General features: G+C 47.1%; 1 protein-coding gene across 20 annotated transcripts in view; it reads left to right on the forward strand.

The window, feature by feature from the left end:
* The first annotated feature begins 752 nt into the window (after positions 1-752).
* Positions 753-17,772, forward strand: part of ZNF274 (zinc finger protein 274) — a 32,483-nt gene continuing 15,463 nt past the window's right edge. For 4 of the 20 annotated variants that reach the window (XM_005590583.5, XM_065536016.2, XM_074025024.1 and 1 more), the window contains exons 1-4: positions 753-1,120; positions 1,599-1,676; positions 3,061-3,187; positions 4,311-4,406. In XM_005590583.5, coding sequence (XP_005590640.2) covers positions 1,644-1,676; positions 3,061-3,187; positions 4,311-4,406 — 256 coding nt within the window. In that variant the 5' untranslated portion in view covers positions 753-1,120; positions 1,599-1,643. Of the gene's footprint in view, positions 1,275-1,598; positions 1,677-3,060; positions 3,188-4,310; positions 4,407-17,772 lie in introns of all 20 variants that reach the window. The other 16 variants (XM_045380523.3, XM_074025023.1, XM_074025025.1 and 13 more) reach the window with 7 other exon arrangements.

Here is a 17,772-nt window from a genome sequence, read left to right on the forward strand (position 1 = left end):
GCCCAACGATGGGTGGCACACACCAGGTCCTGGACAGTTAGAGACTTCAGTTTCCTCTCCCTAGACATAAGAACCTCAGCTTCCAGGAGCAAACTGGACCACAGGGGGACACTGGGCAGAGAATACTGCTCCTCCTCCCCAATGCCTGGGGTGCAGTTAGCCCTAATCATCTCTCCAGAACTAGGGTGGACGTTTGGCCTCATTCCCATCACACTTACGGTCCACCTAGTCTTCCCTCCTTCCCCTTGCACACCCCTGACCTTCCTACTCCCTTCCTCTAATCCCCAGAACTAGGGTGGACATTTGGCCACGTTCCCATCACACTTCCGGTCCTCCGAGTTTCCCTCCCCTCCCTGACCTTGAGTGGACACGTGGCCCTGTCCACCCTCACTTCTAGGCAGGACCCATCTCCCAGAAACATAGGTGCCGTCAGTCCCAACTCCTGCACACTTCCTGCTCTCCCAGTCCTCGCCTTCTTTCTCGCCTTTGAAACTGGTGGAACTACAGTACCTCCCCACTCCCCCCCGCGACTTCCGTCCTCCAGTCGCGCCCCCTTCCCTAAAAATTGCGTGGACCCTAGCCCCGCCTCCTTCTCCCCGCCCTCCCTGTCCCCGCCCCTCCACCGAGATGGACGGCCAGTTAGGCCCGCCCCCTGCACTTCCGGCCCTACCCGCCCTTCCTCTTCCCAAGGGACGTCATAATTAATCCCGCCCCCACCGCCACCAACTAAGCATCACCTACTCCGCACTTCCGGCCTGACCCCTGTCCAGCTCCTTTCCTATCTCCAGCTTCTGCTCTGCCCCAAGAGTGGTCGCCTTCGTGGCAGGGCACGACTCTCTTCCAACTCGGGTCGCCGCCCACATTAGTGTGGGGCCCTGCGGCCTAGCGTCCCTCATCAGAGGCTTCCCCTTGCCTAGCTGGACCGCCGAGGGACATCGACGACTGCCCTCCTCCTGCCCTCCCTGGCTTCGCCTGCCGTCCCTAACCGGCCGGTCAAGATGGCCGCCGCTGGGTGAGGCGAGCTGGCACGCCGCGGGGGCATCTGGGAGTTGTAGTCCGGGACGGCGGGCTGACGCACTTCGCCGCCGGCCGACGGGCGCCATTGTGCGGCGCGCGCCGGGTGAGTGCCGCGCGAAACATGCGTCCGTCGGGGGCTGCGCTGGGCGGGTCCGGAACCGTTAGTTGGGGGCGAGCGCGTCCTCTGCATTTCCCGCCGAGCTCGGGTACCCGGAGCTGGCCGTGCCTGCAGTCCTCCCGCCGCTCTGTGGGATGGGGTCGGTGACCCGGAACCCCGAGGGGAGACAGTGGTTTCGGGGCGCCGGGGTGGAGAGAACAGATCGCCTCCGGGAGCGTGGGGTCTGGGCCAGGGAGGCGATCCCCTCCGATGCGCGGGACAGAGGAGGCTCGGTGTCCTCTCGGGGAGGGGAAAACTGGTGCTATCCAGTACTGTGGGAGTCCTATGACTCACTCTGGGCGTTTTCCAGTTTGGCTGGACTTGTCATTTCCCGCTGAGGGAGCCGTTCCTGGGCGGAGGCTGGGGTAGCTCCCCAGCGGAGCTCTTACGCCTCTCCCTCCCCTCCCAACTTCGGTTTCCTCAGGACTCTGCCCACTTCCACCAGAGACACATTGAGAAGGAGGAAACTATGGCCTCAAGGCTTCCGACGGCCTGGTCCTGTGTGAGTAGAGGCTTCCTTCGGCTTTTGTGTCCGCTGCTGCACCTGGGGGGATGCGGATGGTGGTGAGATACCACCTTCCCTGAGATACCCCCGTCCCCCAGAGCACCTCGGGGAGGGGTAGATTGGTTGGGCATGAGAGATCCTGCGTGATAGTGGAACCGCAGGTGGTTTGGTTTTCCAAGGGTGTAGTTAGAATAGAGACCAGATTGTAGGGGCTTCTGAAGGCCAGGTCAAGGCTCTTCCTTGTATCCTTTATACTGGGAAGAGTAATTGACAGGACTTTTGTTTGTTTTTTTGTTTTTTGAGATGGAGTCTCCCTCTGTCGCCCAGGCTGGAGTGCACTGGCGCCATCTTGCAACCTCCGCCTCCTGGGTTCAAGTGATTCTCCTGCCTCAGCCTCCTCGAGTAGCTGGGACTACAGGCGTGTGCCACCATGCCCAGCTACTTTTTTTTTGTATTTTTAGTAGAGACGGGGTTTCACCATGTTGGCCAGGCTGGTCTCGAACTCTTGACCTAAGGTGATCCGCCCACCTCGGCCTCCCAAAGAGTCATTGACAGGTCTATGCAGAGATCAGGCTTATGTTTAGATTTCAGCAGATAAATTGGCATCGAGCAAGAGGTGACAGCAGCAGAATTCAATAACAAATAGAAAAGACAGGTGAGGATGGATCCCTGACAGGTGAAGGACATAGAAAGAAGCATCAGGGCCCTGGGTAGGGGCTGACAGCTTGGGTGTGATGGTTCAGCTCAGAGAATTCCCTAGGAGGCATACGCACCACTCTCAAAGTCAGAATTTTCAAATGAATAAGAAATAGGGCCAGGTGCCGTGGCTCACATCTGTAATCCCAGCACTTTGGGAGGCTGAGGCAGATGGATCACGAGGTCAGGAGGTCGAGACCAGCCTGACCAACATGGTGAAACCTCATCTCTACTAAAAATACAAAAATTAGCCGGGCGTGGTGGTGTGCACCTGTCATCCCAGCTACTCAGGAGGCTGAGGCGGGAGAATCGCTTGAACTCGGGAGGCGGAGGCTGCAGTGAGCTGAGATTGCACCACTGCACTCCAGCCTAGGAGACAGAGTGAGACTCTGTCTCAAAAACAAACAAATAAATAAATAAATAAAATAAAATAAAATAAATGGACAGGTTTTCATATGCTACAGAGGACTCATGTGTTGCTCTCCTTATTATAACCTGAATAGAGTCAAGCTTGGGTTTGCTTGGAGTTTCAGACAAAGACAGGAACTCAGGATGAGACTGTCAGAATGCCCTTGGGTCATCTTGTAGACCATTCTGTGCTTTCACTGGCCTGGTCAGCCTCCCCTGTCTTTCTTTTGTCATGGATGCGGATGGCCCATGGCTGAACAAGAATCTGGATTTTTAGGAACCAGTGAACTTTGAAGATGTAACACTGGGTTTTACCCCGGAAGAGTGGGGACTGCTGGACCTCAAACAGAAGTCCCTGTACAGGGAAGTGATGCTGGAGAACTACAGGAACCTGGTCTCAGTGGGTAAGGCTGGCCTCCAGGTCAATAAGGATCTGTGTAGCACCTCTGAAGTATGTGTCTGCTTGGGTTCAGACTGCAGGGGCACCAGTAGGAAAAGGGCAGCTTTTCAGTATGACTTCTGAAGCCTTGCCTAGTCCATCCCTCCGTGAATACCAGGGAGATGGGTCTGTGGGGGATGTTTTCAGCTGCAATAGTGGATGCTTATTGTTTTTGTAACAAGAGCTCCAGCCAGGCATGGTGGCTCAGTTTAGGAGACTAAGGCAGGAGGATTGTTTGAGCCCAGGAGTTTGAGACCAGTATGGGCAACATAGACCCTGTCTCTATTTAAAAAAACAAAACAAACAAACAACTCCACAGAAATTCCAGACAATGTGATGCCAGTGTCCCAACGGTTTAGGAGTAGCACCAAAGAGCCTGTCCCTGCCAGGCACGGTAGCTCACGCCTGTAATCCTGGCACTTTGGGAGGCTGAGGCAGGCAGATCAGTTGATGTCAGGAGTTCTAGACCAGCCTGACCAACATGATGAAACCCTGTCTTTACTAAAAATACAAAAATTAGCCAGGTGCCCCAGCTACTTAGGAGGCTGAGTCAGGAGAATTGCTTGAACCTGGGAGGTGGAATAGGTTACAGTGAGCTGAGATTGGATCACAGCACTCCAGCTTGGGCAACCAAGCAAGACTCTGTCTCAAAAAAAAAAAAAAAAAAAAAAAAAAAGCCTGTCCCTTCAGACTCTGGTATTGTGAACCTTTCCATGTTCCCCATAGTCATTGCACAGCTGTGGCTCCAAGCATTGCATCTATGCTCAAGGCAGAAACAAGGAGAAGGGGTAGCCCCAGCCAAGTCTCTTTCATAGCTGTCATGTTGAACCAGAAAGCAAAAGCTTTCCCAGCTGACCGATCTGTCTTTGTGTCTGGCTGACCAGAATTGGGCCCCTTAGCTGCTTGGCAAAGGAGTCTTAGAAAGCCAACAACAGGGATGGATGGAGTTGTGTTCACCGCTCTAGGCCAGAAGTCATGTATGTCATGCCTTAGCAGGGGAGAAGCTGGAGATGGCTTGTGCTGCAGTAGGATAGCATTTTCTCCCGAACACAGACCCCCACAAGCCCTGTCTCTTTTCCTTTGAGCAGAACATCAGCTTTCCAAACCAGATGTGGTATCTCAGTTAGAGGAGGCAGAAGATTTCTGGCCAGTGGAGAGAGGAATTCCTCAAGACACCATTCCAGGTGAGAACCAGACATGGGAAGCCCCCACAGGGAAGGGGCCAACTGATTAGTCAGGGACCCATATCTTGGAAAAGCAGTAGGCATTGGGATACCCCAGATGGGGTGCTGTGATGAGCAGTTGCAGAACCAAACTCTTAAGTTTTTCTCTGGCCCCAGAATCAGCAGTGTCCTGCTTGGTTGAAAGTGAACCTGTTGCCGGTGGCAGGTGATAATTGTGTTGACAGTAGGGGCTCCCGTAGTCTGTTACATGCATTGTCTACTCTGCCTTCCCCTCATAACCACTGGTAACCCTGGTGTGTATTTCCAGCCAGACTTTCTTACATAGGCTTATGTGAATGTATGCGAATATATATACACATTTTGAGGGTGTTATAATACAGACAGTTCAGCTTCTTTTTGATTTGGAGACTGGCTCTCACTCTGTCACCGAGGCTGGAGTGCAGTGGCATGATCTCAGCTCACTGCACCCTCTGCATCCTGGACTCAAGCTGTCCTCCTACCTCAGCCTTCCAAGTAGCTGGAACTATAGGCAAGTACCACCATGCCCATTTAATTTTTTTTTGTAGAGACAGTGTTTCACCATGTTGCCCAGGCTGGTCTTGAACTCCTGAGCTCAAGTGATCCACCCACCTCAGCCTCCCAGAGTGCTGAGATTTCAGGCATGAGTCGCCGCGTCTGTCTGATCTGCTTTATTTTATTTATTTTTTGAGAGATGGCGTCTCACTCTGTTGCTCAGGCTGGAGTGCAGTGGTATGATCTCAGCTCACTGCAACCTCTGCCTCCCGGGTTCAAGTGATTCTCCAGCCTCAGCCTCTGCAGTAGCTGGGATTACAGTGTGCACCATGACTCCAGGCTAATTTTTGTATTTTTAGTAAAGGACAGTTTCACCATGTTGGCCATGCTGTTCTTGAACTCCTGTCCTCAAGTGATTCACACACCTTGGCCTCCCAAAGTGCTGGGATTACACGCATGAGCCATTGTGCCCGACCTCTGCTTTATTAACAGCTTTGGTGTGGTCCACATTTGATTTTTCTTCTTTTGATGGACATTAAATTTACTACAGAAAACCTCCTTGCATACTTTTTTTTTGCATGAATGAGTTGGTTTTTCTGTAGGTTGGATTTCTAAAAATGGAACTACAGGATCAACCAATGTTGTAAACTAAAAATCTGGTAGTGACAGATTACCATCTCAGATCCTTTAAGGCCAGGTACAGTGGCTTACGCCTGTAATCCCAGCACTTTGGGAGGCTGAGGTGGGAGAATCGCTTGAACCCAGGAGACGGAGGTTGCAGTGAGCAGAGATCATGCCACTACGTGACAGAGCAAGACTCCATCCCCCCCCCCAAAAAAAGTACAAATATATATATATATAAAAATATAAATCTTTTTTTTTTTTTTTTTTTTGAGGCGGAGTCTCTCTCTGTCACCCAGGCTAGAGTGCAGTGGCCAGATCTCAGCTCCCTGCAAGCTCCGCCTCCCGGGTTTACGCCATTCTCCTGCCTCAGCCTCCCGAGTAGCTGGGACTACAGGCGCCCGCCACCACGCCCGGCTAGTTTTTTGTATTTTTTAGTAGAGATGGGGTTTCACCGGGTTAGCCAGGATGGTCTCGATCTCCTGACCTCGTGATCCACCCGTCTCGGCCTCCCAAAGTGCTGGGATTACAGGCTTGAGCCACCGTTCCCGGCCAAACATAAATCTTTTAAAATAGGCAAGGCACAGGGCTCATGCCTGTAATCCCAGCAATTTGGGAGTCCAAGGCAGGAGGATTGCTTGAGGCTAGGAGTTTGAGGTTATAGTAAGCTATGATCGTGCCACTGCACTCAAACCAGGTTGACAGTGAGACCCAGTCTCAAAAAAAAAAAATTTAAAATCCTTCAGAATACATAGAGTTGCTGAAGTAAATGACAGCTCTTTTTCTTCTTTATCAACAGCAATTTGTAATGGTCTTTTGAAGGTTTGCAGATCTGATGGGATAAATACAATATGTTCAATGTAGTTCACATTTTCCTCACAATGGACCAAGTTGGACATATTTTATAAATCTATGGCCTGTTTGTATTTTTTCTTTTGTGAGTTCATGTATTTTCCCATTTTTTTCTTTTTTATTTGTAGGAATTCTATATGTTCTGGATGTGAATATTGAAATATCATATCCCAGACCATGTATTGTCTACCTTTCTGTAGGCTCTATACAGAAGTTTTATAATTTCTTTTTCTTTTCAAATATGTCTTTATTTCTATTCTAGATTCTGTATCATATATAGGTAGATTATCCAAACACTTTAGTGTCTTGTGGTATTTGTTATATACCTCAAACTGCTGCATTCAAGCAGTTCTCCTGCCTCAGACTCCCAAAGTGCTGGGATTACATCACTTAAATTTTTTTCTTTTTAGTTCAGTTTATCTGGAATGTCCTTTTATATATGGATGGGGTTCATCCTCTGCTTACTGGAAATACCATATTTGTTATGGACTAAGTAGCTGTCTTTATATACTGGCCTCTATGGACTCTCCCTTCATCTTTTCTGTCTGAGTAAAAGCCATGTTACTGTGCTTTGATATATAATGGTTCCCCTTGTTATTAAAAAAAAAAGTGTTAGCTGGCTTTAGCCATCTATTTCTCCAGATAAACACTTATTCTCAGCTTGTCAGTGTTCATTGAGAAAATCCTGTTGGGATGTGTATTACATTTAATTAGGTTTTCATTATTACTGTTACCTGGTCAAGTTAATCCTGCCTCATGGTCTTGCATAGTTGTTCCAGATGAACCTGTCATGCTCGTAAATTCTTTGATCTTTTTTGGCCGGGCACGGTGGCTCACACCTGTAATCCCATCACTTTGGGAGGCCGAGGTGGGCAGATCACGAGGTCAGGAGTTCGAGACCAGCCTGACCAACATGGTGAAACCCCGTCTTTACTAAAAATACAAAAATTAGCTGGGCGTGGTGGTGGGCACCTATAGTCCCAGCTGCTTGGGAGGCTGAGGCAGGAGAATCACTTGAACCCAGGAGGCAGAGGTTGCAGTGAACCGAGATCATGCCACTGCACTCCAACCTGGGCGACAGAGCGAGACTCCATCTCAAAAAAAGAAAAAAAATTCTTTTATCTCTCTCTTTTTTTTTTTTTTTTGAGACGGAGTCTCCCTCTGTCACCCAGGCTGGAGGGCAGTGTGATCTCGGCTCATGCAACCTCCACCCCCTGGGTTCAAGTAATTCTGGTGCCTCAGCCTCCTGAGTAGCTGGGACTACAGCCATGTGCCACCATGCCTGGCCAGTGTTTTTATCATCTGTAACAGTTGTGTTACATCATGCAGTTGTGTTCATTGTGGGTAGTATGTCCAAAATCGTGTGAAGCTCAGAGTGTGAAGAGTTGGTATCTAGTCTCTGACTTAAATGGAAAAGTTAGGTTTTGATGAGCTTGATGCTGGATTCTGCTTTGATTCAAATCAGTTTTATCTGGATTAACAAATAGTCATCTTGTCTTTTCTAATGAATGAAAATCGGTAATATCTCCTATTTCCCTTCTAGAGCTTACTAAAGTGGTCACACGATTCTCCTTTGAGCAGTTAACATAGGAGTATAATATTTATAGAAGTGCTTTTGTAACGTGCTGCTGGAGTCCTGAATTTCTAAAGGATTTTTGTGTCAGTATTCATAAGTTACGTTGGGGAGGTGGTTTTCTTTGTGTGTTTGCTTGGTCAGCTTTTCTATCAGTGTGCTGAATGCAGAGCACACTGGATGCTTTCCCTTCTCTTTGTTTTCTGCGCTGTGATGCAAGCGGCATCAGAACTACCCACTTCTGGCAGTACTGAGCTGTGACATCCTCACCTAACTCCCATCCTTGGTGATGACCTGTTTGCCACAGAATAGAGGGCTAGAGTCTGTGACTCTCCCCCACCCCCAGCCTTTCTCTGGGCCCTGTTTCTGGTTTCTTTGTATTTCAGCTTCCCGGCTCAGCATTAATATTTTGTTTTTCGTTTCCACATTCAAAGTTTTTCCTTCCGTTCCCTTCACTGAAAATCTTTGTTAGCAAAAGAGGTCACTAAACTATTTCACCTGCAAGGTCTCCAGCAATGCAAGTGCTTTGTATCTGCCTGCAGTGGTTTCTGTGCCCCTTGGTTTTTGAGAAGGAGTCTCGCTGTATCACCAGCCTGGAGTGCAGCGGCGCCATCTCGGCTCACTGCTACCTCCGCCTCCCAGGTTCAAGTGATTCACCTGCCTCAGCCTCCTGAGTAGCTGAGACTACAGGTGTGCACCACCACATCCAGCTAATTTTTTGTATTTTTAGTAGAGACAGGGTTTCACCATGTTGGCCAGGATGATCTTGATCTTTTGACCTTGTGATCTGCCCACCTCAGCCTCCCAAAGTGCTGGTATTACAGGCGTTAGCCACCGCGCCCAGCCCAGCCTCCTGATCTTCCTTTTGGTCTTTATGTCTCTGGATTACTCAGGCTGTGACAGGTCTGCATTTCATCCTTCTTGGAGCTCAGGACCCATGTTCTGAATGGGCAAACCTCCAGGCCATACACTTCTGGATGATCTGGTAGTATCCTAAATCTGGCTGGTGTCTGGGGCACTGTGGGTGCCACACATCTTGGGAGAGCTGGCTCCACAGGTGACAGATTCAGGTTGGTGTGCCAGAGTCAGAGGCCACATGAGGGGAGGCTCATCAGGAGGTACTGTTGCAGCCTAGGCCTGAGGTGATGGGTGTCCAACTCATCTCTGCTCTGTCACAGAAAGAGTCCTTAACTAGATGCTGTCCTTCCTCTTCTCCTTCTCTCACCTCACAGATCTTATGGAGGGCCTTTTCTGTCCCGTGCAATATACTCACTAAAAACTTTGGTGATAAACCAAAGCACTTACATAATCCCTACCATCTTAGATGTCATGGTCTAAGCAGTCATGGCCTTTTACAAACATGTTACACAGATACAGTGATAAATGTACTGAGAAGGAAAAGAACCTGGTATAAAGAGGGGGAGCAGTGGGGAATTACTTTGGAAGACCTAGTCAGGAGACACTGCAGGGGTGAGATTTAAGCCAATTCCTGAAGGAAAATAAGTCCGTGGACATACAGGATTAGTGGTGAAGAGAGCTTCTAGGCATGGAGTCACCATTTGAGGTGACTGTCAGATGGGAAAGAACTTGGCATTTTGAGGGGCCCTTCGAGCCTAGTGGACTAGGAGCAAGTAAAATGAAGGGATGTGACGCTGCTTTTCACAGCACAGCTCACTTGGGGTGGCTTGTGAAGCAAGAATTGTGGTATGTCACAGATTGGAGGCAGGCAGGGCCCGCAGTTACACCTGGTAATACCTGCTAATGTGGTAATAAGTGGCCTGAGAGTAACAGCACATTGGGGGAGTCAGGTGTGTGTGATTCATAGGTGAACTCAGTGGGACTAGGCGAATAATTGAGAGGCATGAAAGAACAGGCCACCAAGAATTTCTCATAGGTGACTGTGTCTAACATATTTCGCATGTAAAGTTGGACCTCCTGCACATAACAAAATCCACAGATGCTCAGGTCCCCAGTATAAAATGGTGTGCATATGACCTACTCACATCCTCCCATATAGTTGAAGTCATCTCTAGGTTACTTATAATACCGAATACGATGTAAATGCTGCGTAAGTAGTTGTTATACTGTTTAGGGAATGGTGACAAGGAACAAAAGTTTGCACATGTTCAGTACATTTGCAGCCATCCTTTATATATATTTTCGAGTTGAGGTCTCACTCTGTGTATCACCCAGGCTGACGGGTAGTGGCATGATCATGCTCACTGCAGCCTTGAACTCCTGGGCTCAAGTCATCCTCCTGCCTCAGCTTCCCGAGTAGCTTGGTTACATGTGTGTGCCATTACACCTGGCTAATTTTTATATTTTTTTGTCACCATGTTGCCCAGGCTGGATTGAGCTCCTGGCCTCAAGCAGTCCTCCCCGTGTCAGTTTCCCAAAGTGCGGAGATTACCATCTTTAGCCACCATGTTTGGCACATCGTTCTTTTTTTTTTTTTTCTCAAATATTTTCAATCCAGAGTTTGTTGAATTCACAGATGTGGAACCCACAGAAGATACAGGTCCAACTGAACATTCTTTTTGTCAATATCTTTTTTCTTGTTTTTTTTTTAGAGACAGAGTCTCGCTCTGTTGCCCAGGCTGGAGTGCAGTGGCGCGATCTCGGCTCACTGCAAGCTCCACCTCCCGGGTTCACGCCATTCTCCTGCCTCAGCCTCCTGAGTAGCTGGGACTACAGGCGGCCACCACCACACCCGGCTAATTTTTTGTAATTTTAGTAAATTTTTTAAAATTTAGGACGGGGTTTCACCATGTTAGCCACAATGGTTTCGATCTCCTGATCTCGTGATCCGCCTGCCTTGGCCTCCCAAAGTGCTGGGATTACAGGCGTGAGCCACTGCCGCCTGGCCTTTTTTTTTTTTTTTGGAGAGTCTTGCTCTGTCACCCAGGCTTCTGGCAGGCATTGGTGCAATCTTGGCTCATTGCAACCTCTTGCCTCCTAGGTTCAAGGGATTCTCCTGCATCAGCCTCCTGAGTAGCTGAGACTACAGGACTGTGCCTGTATGTGTCCATCGCTTCTTTTAAAAATACGATAAAGGGACCAGGTGTGATGGCTTATGACTGGAATTCCAGCACTTAGGGAGGCTGAAGTGGGAGGATCACTTGAGCTAAGGAGTTCAAGACTACCTGACCAACACAGCAAAACATCTTCTCTACTAAAAATAAAAATAATAAGCCAGATGTGGTGCTGCATCCCTGTAGTCCCAGCTCCTTGGGAGGCTGAGGCAGGAGGAGTGCTTGAGCTTGGGAGTTTGAGGCTGCATTGATCTGTGATTGTTCCCCTGCACTTCAGCCTGGGCAACACAGCAAGATACCATGTCAAAAAAATATATATATATATACAAAAAATGTATATAAAACACGAGATAAAAGGGCCAGGTGGGCGCATGCCTGTAACCCAAACACTTTGGGACGCCAAAGCAGGAGGATTGCTTGAGGCCCGAAGTTTGAGACCAGCCTGGGAAACAAGGTGAATACAAGTCTCTGCAAAAAAATAAAAATTAGCCGGGTGTGGAGGCAGGAGGATCACTTCAGCCTGGGAGGTTGAGATTGTAGTAAGCTATATTAGCACCACTGCACTCCAGCCTTTGTTTCAAAAATTGTGTGTGTGTGTGTGTGTGTGTGTGTGTGTGTGTGAGAGAGAGAGAGAGTGTGTGAGATAAGGGAGAAAAATAATTTCTGAGTTTTTGGCATTAGCCAAGGATGTGGGGATGTCTGGTAAAGACCTAGACTTTGCTGAGGAGAGGAAATAAGGGGTTTCTGTTTTCTGTGCTTTTTGTGTTTTTTTACCTTTTTTTTTTTTTTTTTTTTTGAGGCAGGGTCTCACTCTGTCATGCAGGCTAAAGTGCAGTGGCCCCATCTCACGTCACTGCAACCTCCACCTCCCAGGTTCAAGCAATTCTCCTGCCTCAGCCTCCTGTGTAGCTGGGACTACAGGCACCTGCCACCACACCTGATATTTTGGATTTTTTAGTAGAGACAGGGTTTCACCATGTTGGCCAGGCTGGTCTTGAATCCCTGACCTCAAGTGATCCTCCCACCTGGGCCTCCCAAAGTGCTGGGATTACAGGTGTGAGCCACCACACCTGGCCTGTTTTTTACTTTTTATGTTGAAATAATTTTTAATCTTTTTTTTCTTTTTTGAGATGGAGTCTTACTCTGTCACCCAGGCTGGAGTGCACTGGTGTGATCTTAGCTTACTGCAACCTCCGCCTCCCGGGTTCAAGCAATTCTCCTGCCTCAGCCTCCTTATTAGTTGGGATTACAGGCATGCACCACCATGCTCAGCTGATTTTTGTATTTTTAGTAGAGACGGGGTTTCACCGTGTTGGGCCAGGCTGGTCTCGAACTCCTCAGGTGATCCACTTGCCTCGGCCTCCCAGAGTGCTGGCATTATAGGCGTGAGCCACCACACCCAGCCCCTATGTTGAAATAATTTTAAACAAAAATTTACAATAGGCTGGGCACAGTTGCTCAGGCCTGTAATCCCAGCACTTTGGGAGGCCCCAGGTGGGAGGATTACTTGAGAAAAGTGTCAGCAACAAAGTAAGACTCTCTCTGTACCACAAAAAAACAAAACAAAACAAGTGTCGGGGCACATGCCTGCAGTCCCAGCTACTTGGGAGACTGAGATGAGAGGATTACTTGAGCCCACGAGGTTGAAGGTACAGTGAGCCAAGGTCATGCTACTGTATCGCAGCCTAGGCAACAAAGAGAGATTCTGTCTTAAAAAAAAAAAAAAGGTCAGGTGCGGTAGCTCAGGCCTGTAGTCCCAGCACTTTGGGAGGCCGAGGCAGGCAGATCCCAAGGTCAAGAGATTGAGACCATCCTGGCCAACATGGTGAAACCTGTCTCTACTAAAAATAAAAAACTTGGCCGGGCACGGTGGCTCACACCTGTAATCCTAGCACTTTGGGAGGCCGAGGCAGGCAGATCACGAGTTCAGGAGATTGAGACCATCCTGGCTAACACGGTGAAACTCTATCTCTACTAAAAATACAAAAAATAGCCGGGTGTGGTTGTGGGCACCTGTAGTCCCAGCTACTTGGGAGGCTGAGACAGGAGAATGGCGTGAACCCGGGAGGTGGAGCTTGCAGTGAGCCGAGATAGCATCACTGCACTCCAGCCTGGGCGACAGAGCAAGACTCTGTCTCAAAAAAATAAATAAAAATAATAAATAAATAAAAAAAAATACAAAAATTAGCTGGGCGTGGTGGTGCTCGCTTGTAGTCCCAGCTACTCAGGAGGCTGAGGCAGGAGAATCGCTTGAACCCAGGAGGCGGAGGTTACAATGAGCCGAGATGGCACCACTGCACTCCAGCCTGGCGACAGAGTGAGACTCTGTCTCAAAACAAACAAACAAAATACAAAATATATATACATATATACACACACACACACTAATAGTATGGATAACTCAATAGCTTTCACATTGATTGAAGTTTTTGAACTGTCCCATGTCTTAACTGATTCTTGGAATGACAAATGAATGAGAAGGCACCATGGAGACACTCAAAGGTTTCCAAAGTCAGTCGAATACACCTATTTATACCTAAGAAGGACATCCACACAGCACATAAAAACATCCGTTTGGAAGTCATAGGTGTTTAGAATGGAATGTTTTACTGTGAGTGTGAGATGAGAGAACTGTCTTCTAAAGTGGTCGGTTTCTCCCAACAATGGCATGGCTGTGCCTCTAATTAATGCACAGAATTGGTATTGAGTTTAGACTTGGACCATTTTGACAACTCACCCCATGTGCTTCTCCAGCTTCCCATGATAGCAAGAACGGCAGTTAAGTCAGCAGTTCCCAACCTTTTTGACACTCGGGACCAGTTTTGTGGAAGACAGTTTTTCCATGGACCTTGGGGTGGGGAGGGATGGTTTTGAGATGAAACTGTTCCACCCCAGATCATGAGGCATTAGATTCTCATAAGGAGCATGCAGCCTAGATCCCTCACATGCACAGTTTACAATAGGGTTCATGCTCGTGAGAGTCCAGTGCCACTGCTGATATGACAGGAGGCGGAGCTCAGGTGGTAATGCTCACTTGCCTGCTGCTCACCTCCTGCTGTGCAGCTTGGTACCAGTTCATGGCCTGGCAGTTGGGGACCCTTGGTTTAAGTACAAGGGAAACAAATGCTAGGACAAATGGCATTCCTCCTCAGGAAAGCACTGAATGAGGAATGATGCTGTGACAATAAGCAATGTAGGGAAATAAATTACGCGGCACTCAAATCTTCAGCTCTCTCTAATTTCAAGAACCATTGCCATATATGTGGCTGTTGGGTGGAACACTTGAGATGTAAACTGTTAAGAGTTTAGTCATTAGGAAAGGAATGCAGGGAAGAGACTATTATGAAGGTCATGATTTAGGAAACCCTGCAGGGCATTTTACATTTTTTACTTCTCAAGAAGTTAAGTAGGGGCCAGGCACAGCGGCTCATGCCTATAATCCCAGCACTTTGAGAGGCCAAGGTGGGCAGATCATTTGAGCTCAGGAGTTTGAAACCAACCTGGGCAACATGGTGAAACCCTATTGCTACATAAAATACAAAAATTAGCCAGGCATGGTGGTGTGTGTCTATAGTTCCAGCTACTTGGGAGGCTGAGGTGGGAGGATGGCTTGAGCCTGGAAGGTGGAGGTTGCAGTGAGCTGGGATCCTGCCACTGCAGAAAAGAAAACAAAGTTAAGTAGGAAATGAGTCCTACAAATAAGAACTTGGCAGCTTTTTGAAACATAGACCAAACATGAGTCTGAAAAAATAAGTGTGATGAGGAGTGTGTTTTATTGGGAGGAAGAAAGCCAAATTCTTCTTGAGATCCCATCCTTTGTATAGCTTGAGAAGGTCACACAGGCCATGGAGTGATCAACGGCATACCATTATTTTATCCAAGAACAAGATGGAATAAATGTGTTTAGTTTGAAAAAATTCACTTTCGGCCTGTCTTTGCCCTCTTTAATGTTTTTGCCCTCTTTAATGTCTTTGCCATCTTTCATGGGACATTAACCAGCAAACACCCCAAATGAAGTAAGTCCTTTTCACGAACTTTTCAACATCTGAGAACTCACACAGGGAAGAAACCTCAGAAAGATGATCATGTGAGGCAAGATTTCTGGCCTAACTCAGTCTTATCTTGAGAGAATTCATACTGGAAAAGTTCTTACATTGAGTATTGCATCGAAGAGCTTCTGAAACCATGAGAATATAATTGCTGTGGGAAAGATTTCATGCATAGCTCTCTTATTCAGCATCACAGAAGTTGTACTAGAGATTACCTAAGAACATAGGGTTGGAAAGGCTTCGGGTGTCCCAGAACTCACTGGCAAGGGTCCCTCTCTGAACACAGCATTTTGGGAACCCCTTCAGTAGGAGTCCTCATTGTTTTCAGCATCAGAGGACTCATATGGGCAAACATCCTGTGAATGTAATCTGTGCAGACAAATAACCAGCCTTAACTCTCAACTTATGTGACAGAACGAAAAAAATGCACACTGGAAAGAACCCCATTGAATAATAAAAATGAAATGTCTCATCCTATTTTTATATCATGTTGTAGAGAAGGCAAAGCCTACATAAAACACTAAGTATGTAAATGTAGTTAGTCTTGTCTGTTCTAATTGGCTTATTATCTGACCTGAACATTTAGAACAATATTTAAAATATGGATGAGAGCAGGTGTTCTTTTCCTTCTATATGTCCCCATTTGCTAACACAATGACTGAATTACTAGGAGCTCAGTACATACTGTTGAGCGAATAGATGTCTGAAGAAGTTGCAGGAGACAAGAATATGTCTTCAAAGAAGACTGAATATAAGGCAAGGCTTTGAAACAAGAGGGTAGGTAAGAGAGGGTAAAAGAAAATCTTTTTTCTTTTCCCCCCCCCAAGACGGAGTCTCGCTCTGTCACCCAGGCTGGAGTGCAGTGGCGCAATCTCGGCTCACTGCAAGCTCCGCCTCCCGGGTTCACGCCATTCTTCTGCCTCAGCCTCCCGTGCAGCTGGGACTACAGGCGCCCGCCACCACGCCCAGCTAATTTTTTTTTTTTGTATTTTTAGTAGAGACGGGGTTTCACCATGTTAGCCAGGATGGTCTCGACCTCGTGATCCACCCGTCTTGGCTTCCCAAAGTGCTGGGGTTACAGGCGTGAGCCACTGCGCCCAGCCAGGAAAATCTTCACTTTGAGTGCTACAAAGAACTTTGCAGAGCCCACATTCTTGGCAACTAGGTTGAGTCTGGAATGTTGGGTGGCTGTCAAACATGTTTTGGCTGGAATTCAGTGAAGCAGAGTGATCTCATGCTTTGTGATCTTTTATTGAAGAACACTTTACATTCTGTGCCACCTCCCACATATCTGATCTCTAAGACTTATGTAAATTGTGACCCTCTTATCTGGGGACCACTCTCCCTGTGTTTCAGGGCATGTACTCAGGGATAACTTCAAAGCCTGAAATGTCTTAACTAGTAATTAAGAAGGAAAACAAACGAACCAAGTGTTTGAAGCAGACATTTTTTTGGGGAAAGAAAAATACCATCAACAGTCCTATAGAAAGAGGAACAATGGCTTTAAGGGAATAAAAAAAGAATAATAATAAATCAGAAGTAGAGAAGAAAATAATATTCCAAGAACTTATTTTGTGGGTAGACAAAATGCCAAAATGACTTTGAGTAAGTAAAGAATAAATAACCAAACAGTAAACCTATATAGGGGAAAAGAGCCTGTACGGATATTTTACATGTAGTTTTTAGTTACAGTACTTTGCACAGCTGTTACAAAGAATGAGAAACCTCTTTATGACTGATTTGAAACCGTATGCGTGTACTTAAAGTATATGACATTTTAATATATAAATATATATAAACTATTAAAATTACATTCAAGTGCTTGCTTTGGCTTATACTAAAATTGGAACAGTACAGAGAGGATTAGGATAAAAATTTTAAATTTAAATTTAAAAATTTAAAAATAAAATACACTGGCCGGGTGCGGTGGCTCAAGCCTGTAATCCCAGCACTTTGGGAGGCCGAGACGGGCGGATCACGAGGTCAGCAGATCAAGACCATCCTGGCTAACACGGTGAAACCCCGTCTCTACTAAAAAATACAAAAAACTAGCCGGGCGAGGTGGCGGGCGCCTGTAGTCCCAGCTACTCGGCAGGCTGAGGCAGGAGAATGGTGCGAACCTGGGAGGCGGAGCTTGCAGTGAGCTGAGATCTGGCCACTGCACTCCAACCCCGGGCGACAGAGCGAGACTCCATCTCACAAAAAAAAAAAAAATACACAGTCAAGTGCGAACACACAAATATGGTTGTGTGTCAGTTGATCATCAGTGGAAAAACGTGGAGACTTCTTTGGAATTTTATATTAATTTTTGGAGGTGCTGCCCATAACTGTGCTCAGAGAATGGAAATGGTAGCTCCTTCCTGTTGTGTCACTGCTTCCTGGTCCAGTTCCTGACACAGTATAGGTGCTCAGTAATTATTTGTTGAGTGTAGGAATGAACAAACAAAACATGGAAAGATTTTTGGAAAAGTATAGAGTTGACAAAATTAGTCCTAGGAGAAACATTAAAATTAACTTTCTTTTTTGTTTTTGTTTTTTGTTTTTTTAAAGAACAAATTGACTACTTGCATCTGAGTACTGCCCTGAGCAGTGGAGATTTTTTAACTTCCCATTAAAGACAGGGCTGGGTGCAGTGGCTCACACCTATAATCTCAACACCTTGGGAGGCTGAAGTGGGAGAATTGCTGGTGCCAGGAATTGGAGACCATCCTGGGCAGCATAGCAAT

Source organism: Macaca fascicularis, chromosome 19 (genome assembly GCF_037993035.2).
Source record: "Macaca fascicularis isolate 582-1 chromosome 19, T2T-MFA8v1.1".
NCBI classification, from domain to species: domain Eukaryota; kingdom Metazoa; phylum Chordata; class Mammalia; order Primates; family Cercopithecidae; genus Macaca; species Macaca fascicularis.